Consider the following 20,577-nt stretch of genomic DNA (forward strand, 5'->3'; position numbering starts at 1 on the left):
AGTTTTGGACATATGGCGTGGACATGCTAATAGGGGCCACAACAATAGAAATAATAATTATATATTCGAATTAAGAATCGCCTTCTCATGGATAGGTGCTATACAAAGATATCAACAGAATTTTATCAGGGACAGGGATTTAATCAAGCAAAGTAGCCCAAGTCTTATGGAGCATCTCTGTAGTCTCTTGCACCTTGTGTATCATTCATATGATGCAGTATGACAGCATTCGGTCATCGATTCTTTATCTGTGGAAGTTGGTATGCTTTTCTAAATGCTGTAATATGCATATTCTGGTCACTGTGAGTTTTATATCCATCTGTACCAAGAAAAGCAGAGCAGGATTAGTTTCATTGAGGGCCCAAAGGATATTGGACTATGAGTTCGCGATGTGGCCAATATCTCTGGCCAGTAGTTGGACTATAGTAGAGCGGGCCCAAGAATGTTGCGGTAGAGTGTACCTTTGTCTTGGTTACTTCTCCAACAGAAGGAGTAGTAACTTACAGACGTTTTAGATAAATGTGCTTTGATTCAGTACCGACTTTGCAGAATCTTATCCTATGTGAAATTCGGTCTCGATTCTCTCGGCATCTTATCGTGCATGGACAATATGCCACGCCATTAGTCGCTGATGTATTCTATTGAGTGGTTGTTTTGCCATGTGGTGAGCACGACCGGTGCTGTGGCAGTAGAGTACGCTTCATTAATTTAAAGCATTGTATACGCCTGTTACGGATTACACCATAATTTGATTTATTTTTCGATACATCGAAGACAAGGCGGTCAAATGGACCTAGAAGACGGGAGAGACGATGTGTTAACTGGTAGTATCTCCATTTTTGATGCATGTCCAGCTCGTAGTTTTGCCTCATTTCCTCAAATATAAGGCTTCTATTGTCCTTAAGAGGCTGTCCGGTAGTCAGGATCCCCTTATTCGTCCATTCCTTTCAGTAAATAGGTCTTCGTCCTATTTTTATCTTGTAGTTATTCCTATTTTTGGGCACCTGAGTGTAGGAAGGGATCTACCTTAATCGACCTATGGGTAGTTCGGTGTAAGATGTGTGGGAGGGGCCATGTTGCAGTGTGAAAGCCTCTGACACCATAATGCTACAGTAACGACAAGATCTCTAAGGGAGCCTCAATAGGGTCGTAACTTGAATTGTACAGAAGGTGTGTGACTTGAGACAGGTATTTAGTGCCACATTACTTCTAAATGTGTGGGAGTCTAAGAGCTCCTGCTGTTGTGTGTGCATATAGCAGGCTCTACACGGGATCTGTCTCCATCCCATAAAAAAAGTTTGTTATCCTGATCTATATGGCGTAGGCTACGTGAGCGGACGATTGGAGGGGCATGCTAGGGATGTAATTATATTGCAGGGAAATCATCATTTTAATCATTTGTACCCAGCCCCAGAATGAAAGGTACAGCATCCTCCACTGAGTTCATCTGGCATTTCAGGGGAGAGATTATCAGTGACAGTATCTTTGAGCTCTGTGCTTAAAAGTATCTCCATAAATATGGGTATGTGTGACCCATTTGAAAATATAGGGCTCTGTTGCTGGTCTGATGGTATAACAAAAGATAGGGAATGAGTTACAGTTGATTTTGTACACTGAAAATAATGAGGATGTCTCTATCAAAGCAATAAGAGAGGGGTAACGAGGTTTCAGGATTAGTTAGCGTGAGCATATCGTTTGCATAAGGCAATGCCTTTCTTAGCTCAGCCGATATCTGAATCGCTCCAAAGGTTGTGTGTTCTCTTCGTAATGCAAGTGCTAAAGGTTCAACGGCGAGTAGGGATAGAGGGGGGAATGGAGAGTGGACGACCACTCTCAGTATTGGAAGCTGGCTCGACAAGAACCCTCCGCATGTTACTTGTGCTGCAGGGCGTTCTTAGAGTCATCTGACTTTTGAAATGAAATCGTCTCCTATGTTAAACTTTTTGAGAGCTCTAAATGGATAGCCCCACTAAACTTGATGGAAGGCATTCTCCACATTGATGGAAAGGGCTTTGGTTAGATCTGGAACTTCACAGCATTTGCAACAGGGTTCTAAGTTGGTGTCAGGAATGTCTACCAGCGGAGAAGCCAGCCTGCGATTCATGGACTACTGAAGGGATGATTTTTCGTAGTCTATTTGCCAGTATTTTGACTAAAATCGTAATATCCACTATGATCAATGAAATGGGTCATTACTTAGTGCAACTCAGGTGATTCTTGTGTAGTTGTGTAGGATCATTGTTAGGAGCGCTTTGTTGGAGAAAGATGAAGTGTACCAGTATTCCTAACTTCTCCAAAAGCAGCATGTAACATGTTTCTTATGTCGCTACCACATATTTTATATAATTCACCACCGTAACCATCCTCCCTGGGTGACTTGTTGGAAGAGCAGATATGGCATTATAAAAATCTCTTACAGAGGAATCTTGCCATGAAATAAGTCTCTCTCTGAGTCTGAGAGCTTAGGAAGTGGGCATTTGGCAAAGAACATCTCTTCGCTTGTTATCAGGGGTTACTCCTCCGCTAAGGTGGAGGAGCATTGCCACACTGCTCTCAGAGCAGTGGAAAAGGAAAAAATAAAATGATAATTCCGACGTTATTTTCATTTTATTTTTTGTTGCTGTAGGGCTGGGTTAGGACAGGCTGGGCTGGTGGCACAGGAAGGAGGAGTGGTTCGTGCACTTGGGCCGGCCAAACAGTCATGAGCACTCTGCATATTCCCCACCAGGCTGTAATGTCCCTGTCTGAGTGCTGAACCACGGCGCTCAGACCAATCACAACGCTGCGTTGCAGTGTTGTGATTGACTTATGGGAGTCAGTGTGCTTCCTGCTTCTTCTTGGCTCATAGTCAGGAAGAGAGGAGAAGCGTGGACGACGAGTAGAGATGGCGGAAAAGGTAAATGTTTAAAAAAAAAAAAAATTCAACCCCGCCACTCCCGTTCCTTACCAGCTGCCACTGCTTGTTATATCTTCTGTTTCCCCTTCTGGCTCAAATAATCTTGCTAGTTATTTTTTCGAAGCCATTAACAAGATCTTGTGGGTGCGTGCATCTTGCCATCATCATCGTGCAGGGCTTGAACTGCTATTTGTTCATGCTCTGCGCCCTTCTTTTGTTTTAACTGAAATATGAGGAGTCTTCCCGCTTCTTCACCTTGTTCATAATGACCATAATGCGGTCTATGCACTGTATTTTCCTCCTTATCTTTAAAAAGGGTGTTCAATGCCAATTTATCATTTTCCAGTTGGTGCTGCCATTCTTTGGTGGGGTAATTGTTGTAATGTTGCTTGTGATCCTTGAGTGGCAATTCAAGTTTAGTTTGTTTTATTTTAGTACTCTTATGGGCTTATGCACTTTACTTCATCATGGAACCTCCTATTGTGTTCTTGTCTGCCACTCACAGGGATTGAGCTAAGGTAAAGTACCCCTTATCATCTTCTATGTACTCACTCAGATGAGCACATAGACATTTTTTAGGTCTCACCAAAGATAGTGCATGCTCTGTCTGCCACGAGACATTGTTTTTTAACAGAAAGCTTAGAGTCCACCCATTTCTTATCATTGGTTGGCTTCAATGTCGCTCTCATTTGCTGTCCTCTTATTGGTTAGCTGCCACAGGCCTCCTTCTGGTTGTTTGTTTGTCCTTCTCCTGGAGCATGGATGCATTACTTGTGTCCCTCCACTGTCCATATTTTTAGGTTCTACTTTTTTCTCTATTTACAAGCACACTATAAGAGTGTGTTTTTCAGGTAGGTCCCTCATGTACTTCTCCATCCTCCGCGTTTCTCCAACCCACCAACCGTCTGCTGTCATGTTGCATGCCTCACTCCTTTCCTCCCTCTTTCTATGCCCATGTTTCTTGCCACCACCTGCCCCCCTCCTTATCTTGACCTTGTGCTTGTCCACAGCCCACCTTCCCTCCTTCCATTGTCCATGTTGCTTGACTCCACAGGCCCTTTTTCTGGCCAGTGTCTGTGCTGCTTAACCCGATCTGCCCTCTGTAGTCCCTGATGTCCCTCCCATCCACCATTGCCAGGTCTGGTGGCTCAGTGGACTAATGCATCCACTGTAGGGGCCTATGTTTGACCTCATGTTCACAGTTTAAAATTCCAGTGGGTCCACTTAACTTTTCATCCTTTTGAGGTCGATAAAATGAGACCCTTTAAGTTTTGTACCAATAAACATCTGTTATTCAGCACCAGGAGGCCCTTCAGGGTCAATGTGTGCTTTACAAATACGCATGTTATATTATGTTATGGGTAGTCCCACCCACTTGTCCACCCTCTATTGTCTGTGTTGCCCTCCCACCAGCCATAACAAAAAAACACTATGATGTAGGACACATCTAACTGCCTTATAGTGTTTTTCCCCCTTACGATCTGTTGCTAATGTTGACCTCCCACCCATCATCCGTGTTGACATAGCCCATTCCCTCTGTGTCTCCGCCTCCATGTTTCTTCCCACCCCACAATAAATAAAAATTGGTTACGTGGCCAGCATTTACTGTGCAATAGTGCTTATTTCCCCACACACTTAGCTGTCCATTTTACCCCTTTACACACCCTCCTTCCTTCCAGGTTGCCCACCGCCCTACCCTCCCGGCCAGCAAGACAAAAGTGCTTTGAAGTGAACTGCATTGGCTGTATCATAGCACTTTAGAAAAAGCTTTCAGCAATTCTGCATGGCAGTCTCGCTGTTGTACAACATGGCTAAAAACATTGCAAAACCAATAGCTCTCTTCTTGTGGGCTAGATCTTTTGGCTTTCCCAATGCTTGTTAACTTCAGGTAACCTGTATCTTGAGGTCTTCATTCATCAAATAGGTAGGGATGGAATGATCCTTTCTGTGTCTATTTAAAGTAAACTGGGGTATGGGACAAGTATAAGATTTCACATTTCAGTATAATGGGGAGAAGGATCATACGGTTGGGAAACAGTTGATTCAACAGATAGAGCCATGTGTGGAGAAGAAGAAGGTATATTCTTCATCTCTTGATTGTAGAAGGCGCCACATTTCTATAAGTGAATGATCCTGCAAGATATGAGTTAGTCCAAATAATTATTCAGATCAGGGGCCAGTTCTTTCTGGAATAGGATCTACTGCTATGTTCCAGTCACCTCAGACAATAACTATTGCTGAAATGTATAAAGAGGTGGTCGATAGCTATGAGAAAACTAGTTAGTGAGAAGTTGGGCACATATACTGATCCAATGATCAATAATTCATTAGCAATTTTCACTTTGGTAAAAGCCTTGAGTATATATCTTTATTGGATTCTATACTCAATTCCAGGCAGCAGTGGTCAAGTACAACTTCAAACACTGCATATAAAATTGTCAACAGTGCCCCCAAGCCCCCTGCCCCGAAACAGCAGCACCAGTGCAACATAGCGGAGTCAATGTTTCGCAGATGCAATCTTTTCTGTGCATCTATTTTGTTTGAGAGGCACAGTGGCTGCCCTTACATTCTCCTCTCTCCCAGTAAACCACACACACATGCACACCCCGATCCTGGGAGTGCTGCAAGTGGCCCAACTACTCCGGTGGCCCCGCTAACGCAGCATTTCCCACTCTACCAGGTTTCACTAACTTGGCCAGTATGTCCCCCCACAAGTGCAAATCCTCCTCTAGTTTGTCGTTCCTCCGCCAGTGCCTCATTTACCTTTTCCAGGATGCGCAAGTGGGTGCATTAGGAGATAATCAGTGTATTGCTAGTCGACGGTCCCAGGGAGGCATAGCAATATCTCATCTTCACTTTTTTGGGGCAGCTTTCAGATCTCGGGTAGTTAGGAGACATCCTTTATATATAGTCATTCAGGAGTAGGGAGGTGTGAAGCATTATTACAAGTGGCAAATACTAAGAAAAACAACAAGTAGTCAACAACTAACAACAACAAGGGTTGGCCTTTTTATCTGTAGGAGGGAAAAGTCTAGATTAACGAGATGTGATAAGTAGATTCCAATTTATTGGTTTCATTTTTAATATAACCATGCCATAATATTGTGGGGGTACATGATGTGGAAGTATTCCCACATACTAGTGTAGAAGTGTCCCCAACGCAGTCTTCTCTCATTGGCGGATGCATTATTTTTTAACTGTTGTGAGAGTGAGAAAGAGGAGTACGATAAAGAAGGTAGAAAAGTTGGAGACATAAAGTCAACATGAGTAGAGCATTACTCGCAAGTAAGTTGCTTACACAGGTGAGCTATGCCCATCAGTCCCAGTTGATGGTTTTAGAGGTAAACTTGATTTTTCTCAGTCTCTCTGCAATACATCCTCATTCTTTGTAGACTTTCTTCATCTGAATGTCAGGCAGTTATTGATTCTGTGTCCCATATTGATGAAGTTTAGAAGAGGGTTCTATTGCCATCAACAATCTGTTGAAGATCATTAGGGACTTGAACATCCATATCCATTTGTTTAATTATTGCTAAAAGTCTCTTAATATCATTTGATTCCGTGAGCTCCACTGGCCTCTCATTGACAGTGAAAACCACCAAGACTGGGTCAGGTAACCTGAATTTCTTTTTCTCATCTGTGGCCTTAGATTTTTTTTCAGTTGAAGTTTAGTGTCGGAAGAGTAGTTAGCTGAAGCCTATATTTTGTGACACTCATACATGTAGGTGCTGTTATTTTTCACATCTTCCAGTACCGGGCTCGCTTGTTGATGGCACAAACAGCATGCTGTGATAGGTCTTGGGTAGTTGACATTATTTGGTTCACCTGACCTACTGCGATGGGCTCTCTGCAGTTCCAGACTGCATGAGAAGTCTATTTGCAGGAGAAAGGGTAGAAAGAAGGACAACAAGTCTTCCAAAGTGCCCTTGTTAAGACGTTCCAGAATGCCATGAAAATAGACTTTGTTCCTTCTGGAGCTGTCTTCCTGGCCCATTAGTTTTTGTTGGAGATGCCAAGTTTCTTGCCCTATTTAGGAATGTTGTCAAGCATGTGTTCCAGAGTGGATATGTGTTTTTCCATCTGGTAAATCCATATATGAAAGTTTGTGAGATCTGTTCATAGGGATTTCACATCCATGGATATTTTTTCCATTTTCTTTTCAAGCATATTCCATGTCACCCCCACCACATGTATATCCTTGAGGAGAATCTCCAATGTCACATCTGGCTTTTTCTAAACATCTATTGAGGTGGACAGTTGTCTTCCTGTTACTGCTTCTGTGAAGAGCAATTGCCTTGAGGCTTGGCCATTTCCTTAAATAGATCGGTGTAGGCACTGTGAGGATTAAGCACCGGTGTCACTGTAACTTGGGCAGATGTGTGGAGTAATGTGGATTGTACTAAGCCTGTGTAGAACCATGTGTTTTCAATCTGGATCAGATCATACCCACAACAAGTTAATATACAAGCCAGGAAAATAGCATGACACGCACTGAGAGAATGTTGTTGTTTCAGTGGTGATGCTCCAGGGCATTCAAATAATGCAAATTGCTCTCATCAGGCATATTTTGAATGCTTGTATATTAATGTGAGTGCAGCAGGTACAATCAGGTGCACAGTCTTGGGTGTCCCCTCTACCGATCCACGACAAGGGCAAGCACGTATAAATGTCTGCGCTTGTACAGCAGGATAGGCTGAGGCACATACCACACTGCGATATGTAGACTGTAGTTGCTTCTCACCTCTCTGCAAGCTCAGATGGCTCATTAGCCACTACTCCACCGTTCCCAACCTTAGGGCTGCGTAGAAGTTACCACGCTTTAATTCACTGCTCTCTGCTCTCAGTTAGCTGAGTTTTCTATTTCAAATAATGGCTTTTCTGACCTGCTGGTCCCCTGTTTTTCACACCTCATGTCCAAACCAACCATCCAGCAACTGGAGAGCCAAACCCACATCTATAAGGCAGGGAAAGAGCAGGTGAAGGAAGGGATGAGCTCTTGCAGTGGAACGCCGCTGTCCAACTCACGAAAACCACTGCTGGAACTCACTTGTGCCTCTCCACGTCCTGGCCCCGCAGCTCCATCCAGGATGAGTTTTTTATATATACCAGTTCTTCTCAACTGGAGTCCTGTATGATAGATTGGGGGCTTAGGGTTGATGGCGACACATGGTTTTCAATCCTCCCCACCCCCAAGAGGCCAGTCGGCCACTCAGTGACCAGAAATGTCTACTGCAGTTTGGATGCATACCACATCAGTCAAGCCATCAACCATCTAGATGTTTCCTTTAGCACTGCCATCTCCAATCCAAGATGAGGGCATCTATTTAGCCTGGCTGATTGATGCCGCCACCGAGGACCACCCACCTTTGTGGACTGCAGTCCTTCCATGCTGCTGCCTACTGCACAAACCCACCACCAACATACAGTCAACTCAACGTGTCCCACTGTCAGGCAGGGCTGCTACGCCAGAGTAAAGCATGCTGTTCACTGTGCTTCTGTGAGCCCAGCAAGTACTGCCATGTTTCTGGGCTGCCTACTCAGTTTGAGCCACTCCACTCCTCTAGCTTCCCCTTTGGGTTGTGGTGGTCAGGGGATGCCTGTGCCATGTTGTCTCCAGGCCAGGGCATCCACACATGGCTCACGAACAGGATGTACTACCTCACTCATTGCACCCAGTCAACTCCCTGTCTGAGGCTCAGGGAACCAGCCTTGGAGCACAAGCAGTAAGGGCACATTAAGCTAAAGAGGGGATCCATTCCAGCACAGCTTTCCTGATAGTATAGCATGCTTGTAATTGCTCGATGTCAAGCTGCAAACCGAATTTTGAGAGGATGTATTGCTCCACGCTCCCAAATAATAGAAAAGACAGCTCTCCCACACGGAGGTACAAACATGGTGAAGCAAGAAAACACCTGGAAAGGGCTTTCACTGTCATAAAATCAGACAGATCAAAAGATAGTTTTCAGAATAAAGCGTGGAGTTTTATTTGTGCAACACTGTCTAACAGAGAGGCTTTCCCAGATGTCGAATAAAACAACATATAAATGTATATAGAAATTATATATATGTGCAAGCAATAATAACACACTTACAAGTAAGCATAGGTAACTGTTAAATGCATGAAATAAAGTACAAGCAGATAATAATGATAATAATACTGGACATCCACTGCAAGAAATAGGCAATATTAAAGGCAAGTAATCAGACACAAGGAATCAAAGGAAAGCATGAAAAGATATAAAGATATATATATACTAAATACATCAGATGATTATAACCACTGGAGACTTGAATGTGCATACAGTCACATACACACTTCACAATGCCAATAATCAGAGAAAATACATCACCGGCTGCAATAACTTCATCTTAACGCCCACCAGACTGGGGGATTCATAGCCAGGGTCAAGAGACTAAACAAGCCGGGAACTCCTACACTGAATTAGATGCATCCGTCCTTCATTCAGGTCCCAAAATCCCACTTTCCAAGTCAACAAACCCCAGTTTTATAATATCATTGCACTAGAAGTTTCTGAGAGAACCTCCTCTGCGCCAAGGAAACTTACTGGAGTTGCCTAACTCCCACAGGCATTCCAAAGGCAAAGGAGTTCTCACGTATTCTTCTGCGCTCCCACATGTTCCAGCCCCTTATTTTAGCGAAGTTTGAAAAAGTAGAAAACATCTCCAAAGGTACAGAAAACATCTCCAAAAGTACAGAAAACAATCTTGAACGTGAATAGCCTAAACATCTTGAGTGATCTGGGGACATACTTGTGTGCACTAAGCTCAAGCTAGACAGAGTCAGAATTCAAGATGGCATGAGGGCATGTCAAAGCCAATAGTAAAATTTCATAAAACTTCCCAATGTACAACACAATGCACATTTGTGCGCCACTGCCTATATCATCACACACTTCATTTCCCAATGTACAACATAATGCACATTTGAGCACCACTGCATTTAACACTACACTCTGGGACAGAGAAGTACAATCCACACCTTTCTCTCTCTCTCATGCTATCAAATGTACATCCCACACATTCTGTTCCTGGCAAGGCTGTAAAAAACAACCACTCACACTCTGCAGCTTTAAGGAGACACGAAATGCAAGTGCAAAGTAGGAATAAAACACATAAAATCAATTAAAGCAATGGTAGTCAAAGGTCATCACGTGATCCCAATACATGGGAGTGCCTCTGGCACTACAGAGGATAACTGACACAGGGTCACAGGCTCAAAGAGGCACTTCCTCCACCTTAGCGCAGCTAAAAACAGCCCTGCTTACACACTTTCCTGACCATGCACTGTTCATCTGGATAATGATTTGCTATACAAGGGTTCTCATTGAGCAGGGGCAGCGTGTAAACTGTTGACATTTTCCTGTAATATAACAGGACATCACAGATTCAGGCTTTTTTGCGAAATCATCCCAGCCTACGTGACCATGGCATTAGAGTTCCGTTCCTGACAATATTTCTCTTTCAGCGGATTGTACAGCACTTTTCTGAAGTCGGGACTGACACCAAATACTGGTATTAGAGCCATGGTACTTACACAGTTTATATTTATGTGGTTTCGGGGTGCCTGCTGGGAAGCTGTTCCATAGTTAGGAGATATGCTTTGTCTTATATTGCAAATCAGCCCAGCAGAGAAGCGGGTTCGTTTTGTGGACTTCTTCCTGTGCTTTCTACTTACAGGCAGGCCGCAGACAAGATGGAACTGGACAGAGCTCACTGGATGCCTAATTCTATCATAAGCCTGACTTCTGGTTTCTTGGGGAAGTTGCCTGTCTCTAGGTACATGAGGACTTGAGCTTGTACTTTTGATCTGAACTAGAAGTCTGAAAGAATAGGTTTCTGTTTCTTTTGGATTGAGTTGCATCCAGTCTTGGTTTAGCTGTGATGTGTTCTTTGAAGCACATATTGGTAATGAGGGTGTATCTATAAGCCTTTGTGCTCGGTGTCACCTTGGGGATGAAGTCATTCAGATTAATTTTGCATCTTCCAGAAGCCTCTGCTAGTGCGGACTCCCACTTGCACATGTCCCACAGATACAGAAAACCAGATCCGGCAGTCGAACCTTCCCGTATATCCCTCGTAAATCGTGGAAAGACCTGTTGCTAAACATAGGAGCTTCCTCCTCACATCTTGAATTCCGCAAGAAGATGAAGCCCTGGCTTTTCCAGTAGTCCCACTAAGCCCTCAGTTTGGCTAGGCTCACACCTGCTCAGCACCAGGATTCTCTCCCTAGTGAGAGCGCACTCTACAAATCAACGTGACATGGTTTTGCAATTGTGTTTTTTCTGTTGGTGTAGAGAAGAATTTCCTTCTTGGGATTTGGTGAGTTTCATGATTGTATTGGAGATCCATTTCTGAATGAAACTGAGGCAGCTTCTGAGTCAATTGCTGTTGCAAATGCAGCTTTTCTGCTTTTATTACATCATTGTTAACATTTTGCTTTCGCAGTTATCACCAACTACAAGATGGTACTACTAGCCCTGGCAAAACAGAGATTAGAGCAATTTGTGCTCTGCTTCAATTGAGTTGTGGTGCTAAAATGGATGCAAAAACAATCTCTAGCATTTATACTGCTACTGCCAGGATCTAAATGACCCCATATGTGTGAAGTGCAGACATTGGACAAAGTCGACTGACGGATGACAAGATATAGCCTTAGGTAAAGAAACAGTGCAGTTTTGGGTCATAAAGGCTGTACGATAGGATTTGATGATAGATAACAATAGAAAGGTACAAAGACAAATGTCACCTGCAGATATGGCTGATCACCTGAAATGATGTGCTTTTTTTAGCATTACCAGTAGGACAGTATTTCAGAAGATGAGCTTGAAATCAAAAGGCAAAAGCAATTCGAAAAAGCATGTTTTTATTTTTCTCTCCACAGGTATCCAAGTCTACCCAGCACTTGGCAATCACGATTTCCACCCTAAAAACCAGTTGCCAGCTGAGAACAACACAATCTACAGAAATGTTTCAGAATTCTGGCAGCCTTGGCTAAACACAGAATCCATTGCAACGTTTCAAAACGGTATGTTATTTTTTACTCTTTTATATTTCATTATTTGTTTTTGATGAATGCAAGACATGGGCTAAAGACAAGAAAAGATATGGGGTCAGATGTATATAGCCCCTTTCGCAAAATACTTGTAGCAATAGGTCGATTCAAAAATACTGATATCTAACGGGTCGCAATTCGACCTACCTTATGAATATTAATGAGGTGGGTTTCAAACTGCGACCCATTAGGAATCGCAGCCATCACAGGGATGGTGGCCTCTTGAGGTGAGCAGATCTCCATGTTTTTGCTTGCTTTTAAATAATTCAGTTGTGTTTGGAAATGCAGCCAATTTTGTTTAATGGAAAACAAGAAGTGTTTTAAACAAATGATACTATTTTTTTTTAAGAGTAAGCAGTAGTCCATGGGAACACTTCCTACTCTTAAAACATAGTTTACAACATTCACAAAGGGGTAAGGGTCCCTTAGGGACCCCTTTTCATTAGCGGATGCCTTCTACCTTTCAGTATTTGGTTACTGTTTTGTGACCAGATTTTGGTTGCAAAACATGACTTCCAATCTGATTCGGTATCAGGAAGGGGCGTTCTAAACAAAGCTGTTCGAAATACTGAGTCGGTATTTGGTCACAAACCCAGTTTGTGATTCGGTAACGTGCTACCAAATCAAAATTTGGGTTTCATGTATAATAAAAAGCATTTTGCAGTCGCAAATGGCCCTATTCTGGGTATCAGGCCATTTGAGAATGCACATTTTTTTTATACATCTGGCCCATAATTCTTAGTATATAGTTCATAAATAATTTTTAAAAAAATCTTAGGAAAGGAAGGTAGAAAGTAATCAATAAATACTGAAATTATAACCATAAATGTCCTTCACAAGTGTATATTGAGAACTAATCTGACACATTGGCCTTACTGAAAAGAATTCAGCAATTTGGCTGTCTTTCTTTACAAAGGCCCACTGGAAAATAGTCTGTGTTGTTACGTTTTCATCTTTATGCATGGATTTGCCACCTTTGATACATAAACCCACAATCTGCTGCAGAATCTTCAGATTTTAACAAAAAATGTTTTTGGCTGAACGGGTCAAAAGTTAATAAACCAGCTGCACGCACACAGGTGCAATGGTCTGCCACTTTACAAAAGTTAACTAGTCACCTTCAGCCATTGATTGCTGCATTCAGAAGTTTAAAGACATGACAATATTGCTCAAACTGCGTAATATACATATACATATACTTTAGGGGCAAGATCCCAGAACCCCCCTCACTTGTTTACACATATATTAATTAACTTATTTTATGGGGTAAACCACCCCAAACCTCCCTTTATTATTTACCCTTACCACCCTATTCCCGCTACCTACCCCTAAACCCTAAAAAATATATTTATCACTCTATGCCTCTACCCACCCCAAACTCATAAAAATACCCTTCACACCCAGTACACTTACCCACCCCCAAACCCTTAAAACACCCTTACAATCCAATACCCTTACCCACCACAAACCATAAAAATACCCTTACCACGTCATGCCCCGCACACCCCCAAACCCTACAATTACTATTCCCAACCTGTGCCCCGACACACCACAACCCCTAAAATGTCCTTACCACCCAATCCCCATATCCACCCTAAACCCTAAAAATACACTTACCACCCTAAACCCCCTAGCCAGCCCTTAACCCTAAAATATCCCTTACTACCCTATGCCCTTGCCTACCCCTCTAAAAATACCCTTGCCACCGTATACCCTACTAACCCCTAAAAACACCCTTACAACCCAATACCCTTACCCACCCATAAACCTTAAAAAACCCTTACCACCCAATACCTCTACCCACCCCTATACCCCTGCCCACCCCAAACCCTTAAAAATCTCATACTACATTATACCTACCCCTAAACCCTAAAATACCGTTACCACCCTATATCCCTACCAACCCCTTAAAAACACCCTTACAACCCAATACTCTTACCCCATACCCTAAAACAACCTTTATCACCCTACACTCTACCCTATACCCATACCCACCACTAAACCCATATTTATTACCCGAGCTGTGTCAGACCCATTCTTGTGATAGAGTGTGGTTTTGTGAATCTATATTTGGCCAGTTTTGTTGGCACTGGCAACTGACATGCCCTCTCGGTCAGGAACAACTTGGTTGCTGGCAAAGTAGGAGGCTTGTATGGAGAGATACAAAGCGTTGCACCCACCCTTCCCTCCAGGCAGTTAAAGAAGGAAGGAAAAAGTATTTCTGCAATGGGGAGAGAGGAAGTAATATTCTGCTACGTGAAGGGGCCATACGTGTGGACTTGTTGACAGCATTAGGTTCTCCATATCCAGCCGCCGAGATGAGTGTGCAGCCCGCAGGCCAACAAGGATTGGGGCACCACTGTGTGCTTGAGTGTCAATTACTTAATCGGCGTTCACAACAGGGATCTACATATCACCCCTGAGCGGCTGCGAGAGAGGCACAATGTGGTGTTTCAGGAAGGGACACAATAACTTTAAGAAACAGGTGGGGCAATGAGTATGCTCCAATGGGAATCAACATCTTTGAACTTAAAAGGACTCCCAGGCAGTATAACCCTCTGAGTGAAACCGGCTTTGAAAAAGGTCATTCAACCGAAACGCGTCTGCCGTAGCGTTTCACAAACCACTCACAGATCACTCTGTATGGATCAATAAAATTCCACAGGCGATTTACCCGAGCTGTGTCAGACCCATTCTTGCGATAGAGTGGAGTTTTGGGAATATATATAGGTGAAAACAGACTCGTAATTTTTTCACTTTGCTTAGTATTTCTCCATATTGATCTTTTTCAAAATTGTAAAACTTTACGATGATAATCGTCTTGAATTACCAAATCACCTGATTGCATTTGCATAATTCATTTGTGGCAGTTTTCTGATAGAGTACACATTTATAACATTTAAAATTCATACTTTGCAATATTTACACCATTTACACAATTTCGAAATCATGTTCACAGAATTGATATCAGCAATAAATTGATATTTCTTCCGTTAAAAAAACAGATGTTTTTCAAATTAACAAACTTTATCAAATATACCTTTACAATATCTCGCCCAAGTGGGCAATGTCATGACAATTCAATTCTGTGAGCCTCTCAAAATCAAGCTCCTGTGGGCTATCTTTGCCACCTAAAAATCAAAGGAATCCATTGCACACAATCCCCGCCGAAGTGGGCCACTGAGAATTTAGCTTTTATACTTTTCGGTCTGTTTGTGAAAACCCTTCTTCCCTGATTAAAAACACATAATTAAAAACCTCATCTTCTTTTTCTACAAAACTTGTGAGACGGAAATCAATGTTTGCATATTTACAAGTGAGTGTACAAGTCTTCTTCTACATTCAGACCTTCCTCGGTACTTAGAATTCAATTCAATTATGTAGCGGGACTCAAGCTTCGTATGTTTCTTTTCCCTATTCAAGAGATGTTGCGAGAATGGGCGGCCAATAGCAATGACGCCTCGCGCAGGATGCTTGCAATTCTTATCAAATACGCAGATATTGACAGACAAAGAATTCTAGAGGAAATTGATGGCCTGTTGGTAACATTGAGTAAAGAACCGGATCAAGAGACAGTAACAAAGTTCAAAGCAGAAATGAAAGAGAGGCTGCGCAAATTGAAAATTACAATTAAGGAAAGAAAAGCGCAGAAGTTTCTGCGAGATAGGCAAGACTGTGACAGAGGTCAAATGAATACTTTTGCAAAGAAATTTGATACAACCCGGAAGCAAAGAATAACAATAGCTACCAAACCTAGTAGGGTAGATTTCCTACTGACTCTCCCTGTTAAATATGACTAGTATGTCATGATTTGGCTCTCATGTAGCATTGTGGGTCAGAGATGTATTGGAATGGGTGCTGGCGGAGGAAAAATAAATTAAACTAGCCAGGAGGAATAAAAAACGTGATTGAAGATTTGCAGATCACCTGAATGGTTTTGTAGGAGCAGTTGAATCACGGGTGGGGACTTCCACACACGGGTAAGACTTGTGAAGAACCCATGCAATGTGCAAGAATGGACATACCCAACATGTATACCTGTCACTAATTACACCCATCTGGAAGGGAAGATCATCCATCATGCTGCGAAGTATACTGTTACCCAGTGGGAACCAGGCAATGTAAGGTTCACACTCCTCTAGCCTTTAATATATTTGTAGTGTGCGGGGTGATGTCGGGACTTTATAAGTGTGTAGCAAGCATACTTTGCAGTTGAGGCGTGCTGGTATTGCTATCTGTGCTATGCTCTCGCTTTGTTTTTGGTTCATATTCACAAAGAAAAGAATAAAGAAATATTTAAAAAACAATATATAGCTTCATGGCCTGTTTTATTTTTTACTAAAAGCATGTAATTATGTTTTATATCTATTTTGGAATGCAGAATATTGCTATGTATGTAAAATGGAGAAATGGAGAAGTCATTCGTACTGGGTTATGTGTCATACAAAACAATCATCATTTTTATTTGTTGTGTTTCCACATCTCCAGGTGCATTTTACAGTCAACGGCTGCCGGATAAGGACTTTGTTGGCCGTGTAATTGTCCTAAACACAAATCTTTATTATGATTCTAATAATCAGACTGGTAGCTTGGAGGACCCTGGAGGGCAGTTTGAGTGGCTTGAACAACAGCTAACTTATGCATCAAACACAGGAGACAAGGTAGAGCAACATTTGTCTTTCTTTTTTCACTCTCTGGATATTTTTATTGGAGATAATATCAACTTCAATGAACAAAGCCTATGGCCTGGTGCCAGTTACATATAAAGTACTTAGTACAATATTTCATCTTTGATATTTTGTCAAACTGCTTCCCCTGTATGCTTCTCTCGCATTCTCATCTCTTTAACTTCCCTCACTACCTCTCCCCAAAGCAATTCCTCTCCTCTCCCACTTTTTCATCCACAGCATAGGCATGCGCCTCTAGAAACATACAGATCCCCTTTCACCCTGAAAACTTAATTGAGATTAAAACTAGTGCTACCTCTTTCAATATTCTCCCTCTTTAAACTTCTCCAAGTAACCATCCAAATGTAGTCATAAAAACACCAGTGGCTTTCACATTAACCACCACCCTCCAGGCCATGATATTGCTTTCCCTACACACTTCAATGATCCCATTACAACCATGATGACCCACCATTCGAATACTATTTCGCTAGGTGAATTCAATATCCCTTGAAACATATTATTAACAGAAACCCGCATAGTTCTCAACCTCTTGCACCTTGTTCCTCTCGTAAAACACATCGAACATAACACCTTTTATGTTATCAACTCTATCCTAAACCCCTCCACCTTGAATGCCCAACCAAGCTTGAGTGGGCAGAAACTTATCTATTTATTATTTCACTCTACCATTCCATCCATGTACAAGAAAGATCAACATCCAGCAATATAATCTATGCAGAGTCCCCATAAAAGAGACCCCCTTCCAGCAAGTATCGCTGGAACTGATCGCATCAGTGAAAACCTCAATAATCCCTTGTTCCATTAAAGAGCTTACAAACCAGAACTATGAGATCGCCTATAGCACTATTTACAGATTGACTCCTTCTGTGCCCCAGTCCATCAAGTTAAAAACCTCCTCACTCTTGTACGCTAGCAATCCAAACATATGTAGGAGGAAATCTAGAAAAAATAAGAAAACTTGAAATAAGCTCAAAATTCCGGAACTCTTACAAGTGCTAAATTTGCAAGGAAAAATCAAGGGTCATATTCTCTACACCATAGGCAAAGACCTCAAGAAACAAACAAACAAAGACAAACCACTCAAAAATGATCTTTCAAACTACAAAATACTGTATAAACACAGTATAAAAGCCGAATCTTGCAGGTTCCACCACCACCGTAACTAATTACTTTTGTGATAAGAAATAACAGTACACAAAGCAAAAACCCTGATTTTCAACTCCGCTTATTACAACAGAATAGGTTTACAAAATGGTCATACTTAAAACCACCTGATATCCAGTCTCTCCTACAAGTAATTGCATCCATCAAGCTCTCTACATATGCTGACGACCCTATTACAGAAACTTTATAAAAGCATACCCCCAACAAGTAGCCTGCCTTGTGCTCAAAATCATCAATTCCTCCTTCGAAGAAGGCACATTTCCTTCTGCTTTAAAATCCTGCCAAATAACACTTCTTCTCAGGAAATAATCCTCTGGCTAGACCATACAGATTTTTCAAAACCAAGACTAGCTTTCAAAGTTCCCTCATATGGAAAAATCATTGAAAAAGCTGTATCTCTCAATTTTCTTTCCCACTTTGTTGCAAACTGAATCTCCTTCCAATTTTTTTTTTTTAAATCATTTTTATTGGAAACAATAAGCATTACAAAAACACATGGCCGACACAAAGTTAGCCTCCATCCGCACTAATACTTCTCTGACATTGTTAATGAAATAGTTATACATGACTTCATGAGCATCCACAGTGACAATACATTACAACAACCCCGACACTTTTCACCCTATACTCCTAATCGGACATTTGAATCGCCTCCAGTCTTGGAGGTTCACATATGTACCCTCTGAATTTATTCCATTTTTCCCAGATTCTTTCCCATTTTTGAAGACATCCCCGATGCACATATACCGCCCTTTCCGCCACCATAGCTTCATCCAGATCCCTACACCATTCCTGCAGCGTAGGAGACTCACCTGATCCCCACCTCCTCGCAATATTCCTTTTAGCAAACATGATTTCCAGTGTTACCCAGTCCTGTGTCGGGTGGGTTAGGTCATTTGGTTCCCAAATATTTAATAAGCACCGTTTCGACTCCGGAATCAACGATTCCTCTACAATCTCCTTCCAATTTTGATGTCATCCCAGTTTCAGCACAGAACAATAACTGTCCAAATTCTTGACTCTATTCTAAAAGCACTGGAAGAGGGAATACCATTCTCCTGGTGTTGCTGGACCATTCAGCAGCATTCAATAAAATGAGACCCCATTTGATATATTTTTGTCCAGAATGGGGATTGAGGGTCAAGTGCCATCTAGAATGCACTTTGTAAAAAGGTACACTTTTAGATCTTCTTCTCTACTGATTAAATGGGCACTTCTCAACCTTTATATGGAAACTCTATGCTCAATGATGTAAGATGAAAAGATCACAATGGATTATTATGATCATAAGACACAAGTTTACCTCAAAATCTCAAATCCATGAGACAAATTAAAACCCTGATTCTGAGTGCCCTGGACGGTGGCCTTCAATTTAGTGCACCTGATAAAAAAACACAATACCCAGGTATCAGAATTCATCAGGTGTGATAAGTGCCATCTATTGCAAGTTTTGCCCTAACAATCGCAAACAACACACAGATTTTGGTGTTTCGCACACTAAAATCTGCAAGTCCAGGCATTTACCAGGCCTTTTTCACCCAAGAAATTAAATCAGGTTTGAACTGCTGATTTTTAACAGGGGGAAACCCAGGAGTGTGAACTTTAATTAGTGGGCATGATAAACTCTGCACTTCTTGCAATTGCTTCCAACTTGTTCTCCTAAGAAAGCTGAAAATTAGGCCCAGCTTTAGGGCAGTGTGACTGGTGCAGGGGCACCTGGCTGTGAGCTGGCGGGATGTGTGCTGCGTTAGAAATAACTTAGGGGTTTAAAAGCACCTGCTGCAGTGTTCTTCTACCCAGCAGGTTTCAGGTAACAATAAAAATGTCAACATAACTCTGGTGATTACTGTTCTTGCTGGACAGAGATCAGAGTTTTGTCTAGTAACAGTTTTGATTCATCAGAAGGTAGCACAGAGGATTATTGTGCCTGCTGCAATAGACATGTACCATGCAGATTACAGAACTGTATTTTATGTGCATAGCTCGGTGTGGTGCTGCTTTTGTTACAGAGATCCTTTTGTTACTTGCAGTTCATAAGATACATCCCTAATATAGCACAGTGACCTGCATGCACACTGCATGACATTGGTTAGAAAGTCATGTTTTTCCTCTGTCTTTCACAGTGATGTAACGAAACTTGAGGGCCCCCCCTTGCAAAGTACATGGAGCCCCCCCCCCCCCCACTCCGGAGTCAGTCAGGAGCTCTCAGGCCAAGGTACTGAGCTGAGGGGGAAAGTGGGGGGGGGGGCGCTGGGGCTCGGGGCTTATCCACACCCAGGGGTTGCAGGGGCCAATGTTATGCCACTGGTCTTCCATTACTATTCCTAATGTTGCTAAAAAGTGCTCATTTCGGTAGGAATACATTCTTACTAGTAAAGACACCCCCACCACAGTGTGGAATGTGTGTAATATAAAGTGCGCAGACACCCTGCACTGGTATAAGTAGTGCTACAAATACAAATCAAATGCATGTAAGAGAGGGGCTAAGGAAAGATGAGGTGCGCTGCTGGAGGGCGGAAACCAAGGGAATCCTAGTAGAAGGAAGTCATGGGGAGGCTGCCAAAAACGATTGTTGCACAGGGCGCCACTAGCGCTAAAACCGGTCCTGTAGAAACAATCAGTCCCCTCTTCCAGATTTGCAACAGTGTTCAATCATTAGGTCTTTTCCATCTAGATGGCAGCAGAGCTATCTTTTCTGGTCTTCCCAATTGCACAAGTGCTTCTCCGAAGTCTATAACTAATACAGCTGCTGA

General features: G+C 42.3%; 1 protein-coding gene across 1 annotated transcript in view; it reads left to right on the forward strand.

Moving 5' to 3' along the window:
• SMPDL3B (sphingomyelin phosphodiesterase acid like 3B) overlaps positions 1–20,577 on the forward strand; it is a 141,243-nt gene that overhangs the window by 74,296 nt on the left and 46,370 nt on the right. Inside the window, exons 4-5 of the mRNA XM_085647571.1 lie at positions 11,799–11,942; positions 16,458–16,630. Coding sequence (XP_085503697.1) covers positions 11,799–11,942; positions 16,458–16,630 — 317 coding nt within the window. The remainder of the gene's footprint in view (positions 1–11,798; positions 11,943–16,457; positions 16,631–20,577) is intronic.

Source organism: Triturus cristatus, chromosome 3_2 (genome assembly GCF_964204655.1).
Source record: "Triturus cristatus chromosome 3_2, aTriCri1.1, whole genome shotgun sequence".
In the NCBI taxonomy this organism is placed as follows: domain Eukaryota; kingdom Metazoa; phylum Chordata; class Amphibia; order Caudata; family Salamandridae; genus Triturus; species Triturus cristatus.